Below are 16,102 nucleotides of genomic sequence, written 5' to 3'. Positions count from 1 at the left end.
CCTTTTTTTTCAGCTTATTCGCTTCGTTTCCTCTCTGTTTTTATAGTTTTTCGTCAATTTCTTTGAATAATGATAAATAAAATATTATATGCATGATGAAAGGTTAAATTGTTTTTGTTTCATTTTTTCTGACTCATTTGATTATTTACGTTTTTTCAAACCAATTGTTACATTACATTGCGTTTCCTCAAGCTTTATCGCATTATGTCGAAAATAATAATGTATTTAATAATTTTTTGTTATTTTTATTTTTACTCTTTTTTTTTTTTTTTTTTTTTTTTTTTTTTTTTTTTTTTTTTTTTTTTTTTTTTGTAATGATGTATTGAAATTTAGTTAAACAATTCATGTGAATATTTTTTTTTTTTTTTTAGTACAACCATCATTTAATTTGTCATATTTTTAATTAACAATTTTTTCTATTAACTTTTTGCTCATGCATATATGTACTTTTATCATTATTGTATCAAATTAGCATATGCGTTTTTTTTTTTTGTTTTTTTTACTATTTCTTTATTTTTCGCTTTATACGATTTTTGCTATGTAGCACTTAATTTAAGGCGCATCCTCGCATTAATACAAAATTAATTTCAATTAATAGATTAGTTATAGAAGCATTAAAAAAAAGAAAAAAAGGAAAAGAAATACAGATTGCTTTTTCTTTTTTTTTTTTTTTTCTTTTTACAAAATGAACTGATTATTTTTTAATATTCAATGTGTTGGCAGATTAAGTTTGCCCATGAAATTTGTACACATATATGTGCGGATAAGTTTCTGCATCTTGACAACACGGATATGTAAATGGCGGGTGTATATAAAAAAAAATGAAGAAATGAAGAAGTGAAGAAATAAGATAATAAAAAAATGAAATGAAGAAATGAATAAATAAAGAAATGAAGAAATGAATAAATAAAGAAACAAAGAAACGAAGAAACGAAAAAACGAAGAAACGAAGAAACGAAGAAACGAAAAAACGAAGAAACGAAAAAACGAAAAAACGAAGAAACGAAGAAACGAAAAAACGAAGAAACGAAGAAACGAAGAAACGAAGAAATGACGAAACGAAGAAACGAAGAATTGAAGAAACGAAGAAACGAAGAAACGAAGAAACGAAGAAATGACGAAATGACGAAATATGAGGTCTTTCCAACAAAGGAATAGCGAACGATACCCCCGTCCCTCCTTGTATTTTTAGGAATGCATGTAGGTGGCCATATATACCACATCCTCCTTTTTTACTATACAGGCGTCTTCAAATTTATTAGAATAAGCAATAGGTACATCTTTGGTGCATAGGCGAACAGGTTTTCTTTTTAAGTAGGAAGAAAATTTTTCTACAATTTGTGTATACAATTCAGCTCCTATACCCCCAAATCCTGCAGACTCATCCAAAATTAAGCATTTATTTGTTTTTTTAAGAGAATATTCTATAGTTTCCATATCAAAAGGCTTTAATGAAATTAAGTCTATTACTTCTACATCAATGTTAATTGTACTTAGTTCTTTCGCTGCTTCCATTGCAATGTGTCTTGTAATACCATAACATAAAATAGTAAGATGTATACCTGTTTTAACTACTTCTGCTTTATCAATAGGTAATGTATATGGTAAAAGAGGAATATCATCCTCTATATTATATAATAAAACATGCTCTAAAAATAATATAGGGTTATTATCTCTAATAGACGATTTTAATAATCCTCTAGCATTAAAAGGTGTAGAACAAGATACAATTTTTATTCCTGGTATACTCATTAAATATGATTCTATTCTTTGCGAATGCTCAGGTCCCAATTGTTTTCCAACCCCTCCAGGTCCTCTAATAACAATAGGTATATTAAATTGCCCATCACACATATATCTCAACATACATGCATTATTAGATATTTGATTAAATGCTAATATCAAAAAGGATAAATTCATTCCTTCAATTATTGGTCTTAGTCCATTTATAGATGATCCTATACCTAAACCCATAAAAGAATTTTCACATATTGGAGTATCTAATACTCTTGCAAAACCAAAAAAATGAGCTAGATTTTTTGTAACTTTATAGGAACCTCCATATAACCCGACATCTTCACCTAATACATATACATTCTTGTCTCTCTTCATCTCTTCATATGTAGCCATATGTAAAGCTTCGCTTATATTTCTTTTTACTTTTACATTTTTCAATTCTCTTATATAATTATCATCATTTAATGCAAATTCCTTTTCTTCGCCTATTACTACCTTTGTTCTATTTCCCTCCATATAAAATTTCGTATCTTTTCTTTTTCCCATACTAAACGCCTTTTTTCTACCAATAAAATTTAACAAGTCCCCTATATCCCTTTTACAATCACACACCGAAAAAATCCATAAACCGAGGAGAAAAAAATATATCCCTCTGATTTTCATGTTCCCCTCTCTTTGCATAGATTATTCGTAAGTGCTACTGCGTGGTAATGGTGTGTATAATTAGGGGGAAATAATAGTGAACAAAATTAGCGAGTAATAAAGATGCGTATTGAGCGTGGGAGTTGTTCGCCTTTATTACCCTTATGTGTGTATTCTTTTTTTTTTTTTTTTTTTTTTTTTATCCCCTTTTAACAGCACTTAGAAATACAATATATTACGTGTACATGTGCACATTCATATATGTTTGCAACCATTAGTAATATAACGTTCAGGCAAATTGGAGTACCTCACCAATAGCTACAACAAATTGAAAAAAAAAAAAAAAAAAAAAAAGAAGGAATAGGAATAAAGGATAAAAATAAAATATTTGGATTAAAAAATAGGAATACAAACAAAATTAAGAACCTACAACAATTTAAGAAACTAAATACACCATTCTGCGAATTTATTAGAGAATAATTTTTGGATAGATTTTTGCAAAAACAAAATCGAATTTAAATCATGTATAAGGCATAAAAAATGTCCTAAAAAATACCGTTCTGTAAACTGCACATTTTTTGTGTTATGAAAAAATATTTTCAATAGAGCATATATATGTCTCTGTAATTATTTTTTATTATTTTCATATTAGCAGAATACACCAGTCAGGAAATTAATAAAAATATTACACAAGGAAAATTTCTTGAGAAATAAGCAAGTTTTTTTTTTTTTTTTGTTTTATCCTTTATATTCTATTTTTTCTTTTTCTTTTTCTTTTTTTTCTCTTTATTACAGAGAATATTTTTTAGTGAAAAATATGCCAATTTATATGTACACCATACTACAACTTTTTTTTTTTTTTTTTTTTTTTTTTTTAAAAAAAAACCATTAAGAGTTTTGTGTAAAGTGAATTGTTGATCGACAATTTTGAACAACAAAAGGAGTTAATTGTAGCATTCTAAAAAAGCGTTTTAACAAATATGACACTTGAAAAATGGAAAAATTTGAAAAAAAACAACCCCTCGCATTATTACATATTTTGTAGACTGTTTTGTAAGCAAATGTTGTTTCATACACACAGACGTTTTTTTATCTTACAATACTTTTTATTTGTTCTACAATTAAAAAAATAATAAAAAATAAAAAAAATGTTTTCGATAAACAGTATGACAAATTTTTCTGACTTCGCCAATGAAGCACTTCTTTTCTATATAAAAAAGAATATCCATCCTTTGCATTATTTCGATTATTTTTTTTTTTTTTTTGTTATTGTTGCAAAAAACGGTTTAAAATTTAAGAAGAGGAAAAAACAATTAAATTGCTATGTTTCGAATTTTTTTCATTTCTTTTTTTGTTCAATTTATTAGAAATCTTAATTATTTATATGGAGGACCATTCAAAACTGGAGAAGTGGACAAAAGTGCTTTTAAGTAATACTCTATATACATGTTTATTGCGTTTATAATGATGATGCATATTTTTAAACAATTTACACTATATTACATTTAGCTCGTTTTACATTAAAGATTACACAAAAAAAAAAAAAAATAAAATACAATAAAAAAATGTACGTATATGTATATATATGGTACTTTTAAAAGGTGTACATGTAGCGAGACAAATGATTTGGACAGATTTAATTCTCATGTTACATTTTTTTTTTTTTTTTTTTTCTGTTCTCTAACTGTACATTTTCTCTATATAAAAAAAAGAAAAGTTCAGGTACAAAACGGTACTTTATATTAAAACTTGAACACAAATGGTTTCATATATTTAGCATAATAATATATTACAACTCAGAATGAATGGCATAACATTTATTCTCTTGTTTCATAAATGGGCGATGTAATTACTTTTTGATTTCTATTTTATAGTAATCATGAAAAAATAAAGTAAATGAATAAAGTAAATGAATAAAGTAAATGAATAAAATGCATAAAATAAAATGGAATGGAGAATATTCCCAAGTTTCTTTTTTGTTCACCGTCAAAATAAGTTTATATTACATATATGGGTACATATATATATATATATATATATATATATGTACGTATGTACAAAAGTACAAAATGAGGGGTATTTTATAAGGATTCACGACTAATGAGCGATTAATACTGATAAATATTTTTGCTATAAAATACTACAGCTTACAACAAAATGGTTAATACAGGGTTTTCCGAAATGGTACATTTTTCTTATATAATCATTTTTTCTTTACAAAATATACAAGTTACTTCAATTTGTTTTTTTCGTTTTAAACCTTCATTTAATTGTTCTTTTAAAAAAAAAAAAAAAGGTACTCAGTAGTACTACGACTTATATATATACATACGTGTATACATACCTGTACATATATGTATATACATATTTATATATATATGTGTACGTTATATATTTGTTCGAACTTCCGCGAGACTCAGTACGCAAAATATGTAAATGGATAGAGTACTTTTATAATCTTTTTTTTTTTCCTGCTTTTAAATATATCTCTAAAATTGAAAAAAAAAAAAAAAAGCTAAAGAAGAATTCTTTTGTTACCTTACAAAAAGTATCTCATATGCTTTTCTTTTTATTCTTTCAGAATTAAATATTCCTTCAACATTTTTTCTATTGATTGTTTAAAACTACATAATTTATAAAATTCAATTGTTTTTACTGAAAAGTTGATAACTATTTTACGTGTGTATTATACGATATTACGTTCATAACATAACTGTATATGTATATTGTGAAGGGGAAAATATTAAACTTGTGTTTATTTTTGCTTTGCTCTTATATAAAAAACAAACTATTTTGAATTTGTAGTGGTTGGTACGCATAAAAACAAATATGCATATGCTTACATGAATAAATATGCAAATACAGAAATACAGAAATACCCCAATTCACAAAAGTTCCAATAAATAAATATTAGTAATTGCATATATGTACGTATACATGTACTTACGCAATGTACATTTATATACATTAAAATAAATCATATTTATTTTATATGAATTTTCTTTTTCCCTTTAAAAAGATGTAAATTTTGTAAATATTTTTTTTTCATTTTAAGGCGTACAAAAAAAATATATTCATAATATTATATATTATACGTCATATATATATATATATATATATATATATATATGTATATGTATGCATAAGTAAGATGCTCAAAAATAATCATAGTAATAAGGTTCATCATATATATTTATATGACATATAATGTGCATTTATTACCTCATTAAGTTATAAAAAATGCCTTATGCCTATAAGAACATATGTATATATACATATATGTATATACTATACATATATATGTATAATAATGGGGTATACTTATAAATTATATACATACAATACATACGTACGTATCTATATAATATATTTACAATAACATGGGTGCTCTCCAATAAATAAAAATAATTGTAAATGAATCATTAAAAATTATAACAATCGTGATATTTCCGAATCCCCACCAAATCAGTAATGAAAAAAAGGAAGACTGAAGAAAAGAGAAGACTTCCAAAAAAAAAAAAAGAAAAGGAAATTTTGAAAAAATTTTAATCTTTTTAATTTGTTTATTTTATCCCTACAAACTATTTGGTTTATACGTATATATATTATATATATGTATATTTATATATATATTTATTCATATATATGTATATTTATATGTATATTTATTTATTTATTTTTGTATGTGTATTTATTTATATATATTTATTTATGTATGTATATTTATGTATATATGTATAATTATTTATATATGTATAATTATTTATATATGTATAATTATTTATATATGTATAATTGTTTATATATGTATAATTATTTATATATGTATAATTGTTTATATGTACGTTTTTCACGTTCGTATATTATGAAACATTTATATCATTATACAATTTGCATAGTAGTAACCTTAACATGTTCTACGTTTTACATTATGCATTATATGTATATATGTATGTATGTATGTATATTATCAAAGTAATTGTATTTATATATTATGACATGTTCATACAAATTTATAATTAATTAACGAAGAAAATTTTTGAAAAGGCAACATTATGTTTATGCTATATATATAGAGAGAAGAGAGCAAGGAGTTTTATTACCATATTTTACGTTATAGCGTACAAACCACTGATTTTTATTAACTTAATGTTTTAACATCGTAGTAAAACAGTTATTGTGTTGTACATTAACTTGTTAAGAAAAAAGGGAAAATTATGTTTTAAGGGGCACGCGAAAAGTCTATTTTATCCTCCTTTTTTTTTCGCATAATCATTACTATCATCGTTATCATAAGTTTTCCCATTTTTTCGTCATTTCTATTTTTTTTCCTCCTCTTTTCATTTCGTTTCTTTTCCGGTTTTCCTTGTTTCTCTTTCGAATAAACCATAGAGAACGACATGATTTCACAAGGCAGGAAGAGAAAAAATTATGAAGAAGGAAATGAAAAAAACAAGAACGAAAAAATATATGATAAAGAAATAATTTATGAGCAAATACATTCAACCCCCAAAAAGAACAAGCCAAGATGTTTAGTAACGTCCAATTATAAGGATAATCTGTTAAATTATTTTTCAGCTATTTTGAATATAAGACATTTTGGAAATGATTTTAAAAGAAAATGGTACATGCACTTTTATCGAGTTTGTTTATATGATGAGAAAATGTATGGAACACATACCAGTAACAGTAGTAGTAATAAAAATGTGGATAAGTTAATTATTGATTATAATATAGAAGAGGTATTAAGAAAATTACAAAGCGTAGTAGTACGAAAACTTGATTGTGAAAATTTGTATTATCAAAAAATTTTAGTAATAGTGTGTTTATTATTTGACTTTTTTCATAATAAGAAACAAGTTAACTTGAAAACATTAAGGCATTTAGAAGGAGAAGAAGAGGATACTAAAAATACGATACAAGACCCAAATGGTAGGTTAAGGCATAATTACAAGGAGTCTAAAAAAAGATCCCTAAAATCTGTAAATACAGTTGCATATTCGAATGATGGTGATGATGAATATGATACAAATAAGGAAGATATGATAAGTAATGTTCGAAATAGTAAAACGGAAAGTAACAGAAAAGAAATATCAAAAGATATGGATAATCAGAAAAATTATTATATTATTGAATTCAAAAATATTCTATTTAGTGAAAAAAAAAAATTCAATAATATAGAAATTTTTTATCACATAACTAATTTTATTATACATAAATATTGGTATTCTCAAGAGCATTCTACGTACAATATTTTCATATGGTTTTTAAATTATATGAATAATAAATTAGAGATAAAAAAAAGTATTCATAAAATAAATGAGCAGTTAGAAATGTTTATTAATTTGCACCCCAAAATTTTCAATATTTCGCATGCAAAGAAAAAACGAAAAAAAAATGCACATTCTAGTAATTACACAGGTAGTGGCCATTATTTTGAAAATGGGGTCTTGGATTATCCGAATCTAAAAAATAGACATAAACAAATAGGAGGAGGACTTTCCGATGCAACAAATTTAGATAACAAAAATAAGCAAAATTTAGAAAATTTAAATAAGATCAACAATTTTAGTAATTTTCAAAACTCAACAAATACAGCTACAAACTTTTTTAGTAGTAGTAATAGTGGTGGCGCCTTAACACTTATGAAGAATACGAATACATCTAGTGTGAATAATTTTAGCTCACCATTTAAAGGGTTTGATCAAAGCAATAATATATTTAGTAATAAGAATAATGAAAGCAGTATATTTATGAAAAGCAACAACCAGAACAGTAGCACATCCATATTTGGAAATCCCCTAAGCGTTAATAATAATCAATCATCTACAAATAGCGGAATGTCAAAGTTTACGGGAGCCTTATCCGGTAATACACAAGCGCAAAATAGCAGTACAAGTAATAGTGATAACATGAACAATACTAGTAGTAGTAATATTAATAGTGGTGGTAGTAATAACCTTTGTAGCAGTAACAGCAATAGTAATAGCACCTTGACTAGTAATACGAATTTAGGTTTGAATAAATCCAACAATTCTGTACCTTCATCAGGAAATATATACGACATAAAAAGTAATCACAATTTAGGGATTCAAAGTAATAATAGTGTTTCGAACAGTTTATTAGATATTTCTCAGAAGAAAACTTCAAACATATTTGATCCAAAAAATGCTGCTAGTAAAAATATGCCAAATGTTAATTTAACTCCTAATAGTAGTAGCGGCCTTTTTGGTTTTAATAATAGTGAACAGAATTCTTCAATATTTGGAAATGTAAATTTTAAGGATAATAAGAATATTTTCTCATTTACTAGTAGTAACAGTAATAATAACAGTCAGAAAAATAGCATATTTGAAAGCGCACATGTGAGCAACGCAGGTAATAACAATAGTAATAGTAATACAACTAATAGTAATAATAATGATAAAAACGCATTAAGTTTTACATGTACATATACATTTTTGTGTCCTCTTGGTAATAAAAACAAAGATAACTCATTATTTTATATTTTTTTCATTTTATATCAGATGGAGCAGTAGCAGGAGGAAACCTCATAAATAACAGTATGAACACAACAAAGGTTTCGTTGAATTCTAAATCCGTGTTTGAAAATGATATGAACATACAAAAAGCAAATATTTTCTCGAATATAAAAACTAGTGATACTATTTTTAACAGTACCAATGGTGCAAGTGCTACGGTGGGTCAACCCAGCATTTTTGGAACACAGTTAAATAATAGCACAAATCAGGGTCTTTTCAACAAACCAGTTAGCGCTTTTGCAAATATTAGCAGTGTTAGCGGTGTAAACAGCGGCAATGAAAACAACGGAAGTACTGTTAGTAATAATACAAATGCTGCTTTAAATTTCCACAGTAATAATATGTCAAACAACAACACAAGCGGGAATATTTGTACGAACACAACTCAAATGAATACAGGATTATTGCAGTTTAACTCCATGAACACATCACAGAGTACAAATAGTTTTGTTAATCTTTTTAATAATGAAAATGGATCAAAGGAATTATTTAAAGATTTAAAAATATCAAATGATACAGGACCTAAATTTACTGTTAATAAGAAACCGCTATTTTCAAAACGGACGTCAAAAAGCTCACTCCTTACACCTAGTACTTTAAGTCAAGAAAATAATATATTTAGTTCATTATATATGAACAAAGATAATTTATTAAATAGTCAAGAAAAGCCAATGAAGGTTATATTTGGTCAAAATAACAATAATAATAACACTACAAATGATAATTCAAATGTATCTAGTACAACAGGTATTACTTCATTTAACGCATTATCAAGCAGTAACAACAATATCACTGGTAGTACAAACAGTTCCCTAATGAATAACAGTGATAAAGGAAATGTATTCAATCCGAGTAACATTCTTCAGACAAGTACAAATAAAGTCATTTTTAACGCAGCAGGAAATAGTAATACCAGCAATAATAATAGCAGTGTTTTTGTTAACAATAGCAGTAGCATTTTCGGTACTACGGGTAATAACATCTTTGGGGGAAGTACCAATGATAAGAGCAGTGGTAACAACAATAACAGTGGTAACAACAATAGCAGTGGTAACAACAATAGCAGTGGTAACAACAATAGCAGTTGTAACAACAATAGCAGTGGTAACAACAATGGAAATAGCAGTGGAAATAATAACAGCTTTGGGAACAGCCTTTTTTTTAATTCTAATGATAGGAGTAAAAATGAAATCAGTAACCCACCTAATTTGAATATTCCGATTAAAAAATTAACATTAGAAGAAAGGAAAAAAAAAACTACGAAAAATAATATGTTATTGTTATTTTCAAATAACAGTACTAATAGTATTTCTGATTCAAATAGTTTAACCGCTTCGTCCTTAGGTGTTATATCCTCTACAAATAATCTTTTAAATAACAGTAATAATGTGAGTAGTGTTAATCCTTTTAATTTTAGCTCCTCACAAGATAATAGCAGTGCTACAGTTTTTAATTTAAATAAAAGTACATCCTTTGGTGTAAATAATGAGCAGACAAGTTTTGGTAATAAACAAACGTTATTTGAATTTAATAATAATAGTTTGTTAAGCGCGAAGGACAATAATATAGACTCAACAAATAATACGTTACTGAATAACACTACGGATAGTGCCAGTACCAATGTTAAGAATAATTTGTTTCTTGGTAATACAAAAAATGAAGAAGAGAAAGAAAAAGATGATGGTGTATCTAGTGAAAATAAAGTAAAAAATGTATTTGGAATAATTACCAATAAAGAGGAAAAAAGTAAAGATGATGGGGAAGAAGCAAATGATACAAAAAAGGTAAAGTTAGAACAACAGGATGCAAGTTCTACTGCAAAAAAGGACAGTTGTAAGAATAAAGATGGTTATCAAGAAGGTAATCAAGAAGCTAATCAAGGGAACACATCCATTTTTGGCCTTGGTAGTAACAATGATACTAAGGAGAACACGTCCATTTTTGGCCTTGGTAGTAACAATGATACTAAGGAGAACACGTCCATCTTTGACCTTGGCAGCAACAATGATGCTAAGGCTAAAACGTCCATCTTTGGCTTTGGTAATAATAACGATGATAAGGACAAAACATCCCTATTTAGCATTAATATGAATCAGGAATACAAAAATGTGACTCCTAGTTTTGGATTTGGTAATAAGCTAAGTACTGATAAAAGTAATATTACCATGTTTAATGAATCTTTGAATAATAATGAAAAAAACAAAACATCCATTTTTTCAATGGACAGTACTAAAGAGAAGACAAGAGAAATGTCTTTTCCTAATACAGGAAATGAAAACATTTTTACTATGATGAATACTAACAATAGTGGGGGAATTAGCATGATTAATGGCAATACATTAAATATAGACCATTTTAATGAAAATAAATCATGTGAGAATATAAATTATGATGATGTAAAAAACAGAAAAAGAAGAAGAAATTTTGATATGGAAGAACAAGTGGATATAAATGAATTTCGTACTAATTCTGTTGAATTTAAGGAAAAGGGTTTCTTAGATGATAAGGATCAATGGGGACTAAATAATAGACAAAATAAGATAAATGCAAAAAAATCAAGTGGTTATAATAATTCCTTTAATGTAAATGATTCATATAATAATGAGGATATGTTTTTTAAAAAAAGTAAAGTTGGTAATGCATTAAGTGATACGAAAAATATTCTGAACAATTTGAATTTTAATAATATTCCAAGTAAGGACATACTATGTGCATCAATAAACGAACAAAGAATAAATTCAAGAGAAAATAATTTAATCGAAAAAGATGTTTTAAATAATGTGGGTACGATGGTATCAAGTAATAAACACGTAGGAAATATCTTTAAAAATGACGATTCCATTTTGGGTGCAACCACGATGCACCACGAGGCGGATGAAAAGAAGAAAGAGAATTTTATGAGGAATCATTATGATACTAAAAACTATCAAAATAATAGTAATTATGATGGTAATTGTGACAGTAAATATGGTAATAATTATGGTGATACTTATTATGATGACTTTAGTGAGACCAGACCCTTTGGCAATACATCAGATGCACATGAAGAGAGGAAGGTCCCATTTCAAGAGAGTTGTAATAACAATAATAGTGGGAACATGAACGAACAAGATGATTCGTACCTACAAAATCGTCAAGAAAAGAAACATAGAGCAAATGGGTCGTATGATAGAATGAGGCGGACCCAGAAACAGAGGGAAGAACAGATTATTTGTAAAGAAAAATTGAAAATGAACGAATATTTAATGCAAGTGGAGGGTGATAATAATATCAATAATGTTAATAGTAGCAATATCTATGGAAATAGTGATATGTTTTTTATCAACGATGATGACAATAATAACTCACGGGGTAACAGAAAAGAGTACATGCCAATACTGGATAAAAAAAGCTTAGAGAGAATTGTTACATATAATAAGCAAATATCTTTTGATGATATTGATGTTGATTTAGACAAAGATGTAATTGATCTAAATGATTTAAGACACCATTTATTTTTGTGTGCATTAAATTTTCATTTAAATTATTGGGCAGAAAAAGTTATATTGTTTTATCCTCATAATGAAAAAATTAATAAATATTGCAATAAAATTATTAAAATTAAAAATCAATTTGACGAAACGTATGATTTTACTCTGTTTGAACAAATACATGTCTTATCAAGAAGATTATTAAAAACGTTAGATATAAATTGTTGTATATATGAAAGTGTATTATTCCTATCAGCTGAAAATATGTATGTTTTAAAAAATGCAAAATTATCATTATTTGATGCTTTTAATATTTATCATTTTTGGTATCAAAAGAATAGTTCTGATATCAAACGAAATTTTCAAAATTTTATGTACACCAATAAAATTTATCCATCCTACTTAAACTATTACATGAACTTGTACAAAAATTATAAATCATTTAATTGTAAATATTCCCTAGATGAGGAAAATAATAAAAAAGTGAAAGGGAAAAACAAAAGGAAAAAAAATTCTCATATTAAGCAAAATACTAGTGTCCGTTCCTCTTCCAGCATTCGAAACAACTCTTTTGTTTCTGGTGCTAATTCGAGAAAAGGTGCATCCGATTTGACACATCGGAAGAAGAAGTCAAACGAATTAAGTGATCATGCATCAAGTGGAGATGGTCAGCATTCAGACCGTTCGCGTTGTTCATATCACGCAGATCGTGCAGACAGTGCAGACAGTGCAATCCGCTCAGACCAGTCTTTTTCTGACCATGAGTTAAAGCGTAGAAGGCGAAAACTGTGCTCTAAGGGGAATAGAAGGGAGGAGGAGTTTGACCAACAAAGCAGCGATCGAAACGATGTGGGGAATTACGATCAAAATGATGATGAGAGTGACGAGGAAATTTACGATCAAAATGATGACGAAAATGATGACGAAAATGATGACGAAAGTGATGAAGACAGTGATGAAGACAGTGATGAAGAGAATTATGACAAAAGCGACTATGAAAGTGACGACACAAGTAACCACTACAGCCACAGTGGTTACGACAGTGATGTAAGGGTGCAGAGAAAAAGGAAAGGGAAAAAGAGGAAGAAGCAGAAAAAGAACACACCTGACGAAAACAACTTGATAGATATTCTGAATTCAAATAGCAGCGATATATCCGATGTGATGGATAACAATTACAAGGACGAACCATTTAACATAAATATAAAGGAAAAATATATTTACCTGTCAAAAGGGAAAAAGAGGAAAAGCAAACTATTCCTACCCGCACATATAAAGATAAAGAAATTAAGTGCATGCGAATGTATTTTACTAGAATTAATTCTAAAAAATGATATCCTAAATGTGTTGAAAAAATATAGGATTTTTAAAATGGAAAAATATGAATTTTTATACGTAAATTTAATTGCTATGTTAAAGCATTATAATTATTTTTCTGCAGAAAAACTAGAAGAGGATGCAATAGAAAAACAAGAAATAAATAAATATTCATCAGCCATAAATGGTACAAATAATAACTTAAGAAAAATTAGTAACCACTTAGATAATAATTGTATAAAGACAAAAAATGATAAAATCAATATTTTAAAAAAAATTTGTGATAAAAATTTATTATATTATATTAATATGCAGTTAAAAAATATATCCCATTTATTAAGTTTTAACGAAATCGAAATAGCATGTGCTTATTTAAATCATATAAAAAACAATCTATATGTTATGTTTCAAATGCCTATTTTATTATTTAATCTATTATTTGATAAAATCGTTACCTCATATAATCATTTTATTATCCTGGAAAACTTTTTTAATAACTCTTGTTTATATTGTGATTTCAGATATGAGTATATCTTTAAAACCAAGATTGCTTATATGCTTATAAAAAAGTTTTTTGCCTTAGATGACATAGAAAATTCGATTAACTGTGCATTATATTTTGAACATTGTAGAGTGAAGGCTCAGAAAAATAACATATATAATGATTATATTTTTCATAAAAGTTTAATAAATGCTTACATAATTGTTCATGAAGATATTGTACCAGCAGAATGGATAGAGGCCAAAAATTCCAAAGATGGAGAACTAAATGACATGAACAATTCAGAATATTTAGATTATTATTCATTCTTTTTTAAAGATATATCTAAATATATTAAATTTCACATTATGGACAAAATAATAACGGGCAATATTTTTAGCTTACATAAGGAGGAATGCACGAACTCCGATGAAAGGAAAGCATCAATCGATAGGAGTAATAGAGGCAGCCACAGCAGGAGTGACAATATTGGTAGTAGTGCCAATAACAAAGGTAATACAGGAAATTACAATAGCAACGGAGGAAATAACAACAATAACAGCGGAAATAACGACAGTAACAGTGGAAATAACGACAGTAACAGTGGAAATAACTGCAGTAACAGCAGAAATAACGGCAGTAACAGCAGAAATAACGGCAGTAACAGCAGAAATAACGGCAGTAACAGCAGAAATAACGGCAGTAACAGCAGAAATAACGGCAGTAACAGCAGAAATAGCGGCAGTCAGGAGGAAAAGAAATTTTCGTGCTATTTCCTCTACATGGTAAACAAGTCATTACTGGACGACCTGCTTAATATTTATTCTTCCAAGGGAGAATATTTTTATAAACGCGGTTCATCAGCTTTGATAAATAATGTATTTGTAAAAGATTATGATAAAGTGCATAATAAACACTTCCATATGTATGTTCAATTAGCTAATATAAACAATTTTATGAAAAAATTTTTTTCTGAATATATCAATTTTTTTAAAAAAAAAGAATTATATCATATTGATAAAACAAAAAATGAAGATGAAATTATGGAAAATTTAGTTAATGTAATAAAAAGTAACGGGAAAAAAATTGCTCTTGTAATAAATACTTTAGTAGAAATTATAAGAAATATTGAAAAGCGTATAATAAAGGATGTAAATATTTATATAACCATCAATATACGAAATTTAATAATTGATACTTTTTATTTATTTAAATATATTTTTAATAACAAAGAATTCTCTTTAAATCTTGTTGATGACTTGTATAGAAATCTTGTATTGTTCAATGACATAATAAATTCAGCCTTTTCAGATGATCTTCATTTTTACCCCAAGGAACAAATTAAAGAATTGTACATATTTATAAAACACAAATTCACACATCAGAATATGATAGATTGATACCTTATTCCGTCCTTTCGTATTCACGTGCCTTTCGTATATTATATATATATAATATATATTATATATATATATATATATATATATTATATATATATATATATATATATATATGTACATAAATGTACTATATACATATATAAACATTTCACGGCTTTATCTTTTTTTTTTTTTTTTATCACTTTAAACTTTTCATTATTTTTGTTCGACTTTCCATTTGCACACCTGTCCATGTCTTTTCTTATTGCCATTTCGTTTTATTTGTAAATTTGCAGATTATAAATTATATATATATTATTTATGTAGTTACTTGTAATAGTTAACAGCATATTTGTGTACATGTACGATCTGTGTGTAAGTACGTAATTTTTTTGCATTTCACATTTGGAAGTAGTTTTTTTTTTTTTTTTTTTATTTATTATTATTTAATTTTTTATGTAAATATTTCATTATATTATGTTGCATAAAATATGTTTTATCGTGTTACCGCATTAACGCGTTATCGTGCTATAG

The 16,102-nt window shown here is 26.7% G+C and overlaps 2 protein-coding genes across 2 annotated transcripts; one reads left to right on the top strand and one right to left on the bottom strand.

The window, feature by feature from the left end:
• Positions 1-1,188: 1,188 nt before the first annotated feature.
• MKS88_004615 (pyruvate dehydrogenase E1 component subunit beta) lies at positions 1,189-2,400 on the bottom strand (the record flags this gene model as incomplete). Its single annotated transcript, XM_067217806.1, has 1 exon — positions 1,189-2,400. The coding sequence occupies one exon, from the start codon at positions 2,398-2,400 to the stop codon at positions 1,189-1,191; it is 1,212 nt and encodes a 403-aa protein (XP_067072197.1).
• A 4,379-nt stretch (positions 2,401-6,779) lies between these two features.
• MKS88_004614 (nucleoporin NUP313) lies at positions 6,780-15,589 on the top strand (the record flags this gene model as incomplete). The annotated part of the gene is made up of 2 exons (XM_067217805.1): positions 6,780-8,817; positions 8,907-15,589. 2 exons carry the CDS (start codon positions 6,780-6,782, stop codon positions 15,587-15,589), a joined length of 8,721 nt encoding a protein of 2,906 aa, XP_067072196.1.
• Positions 15,590-16,102: the final 513 nt, after the last annotated feature.

Source organism: Plasmodium brasilianum, chromosome 12 (genome assembly GCF_023973825.1).
Source record: "Plasmodium brasilianum strain Bolivian I chromosome 12, whole genome shotgun sequence".
In the NCBI taxonomy this organism is placed as follows: domain Eukaryota; phylum Apicomplexa; class Aconoidasida; order Haemosporida; family Plasmodiidae; genus Plasmodium; species Plasmodium brasilianum.
The sequence above is the reverse complement of the archived record's forward strand: the minus strand, read 5'-3'. Positions and strand labels throughout refer to the sequence as shown.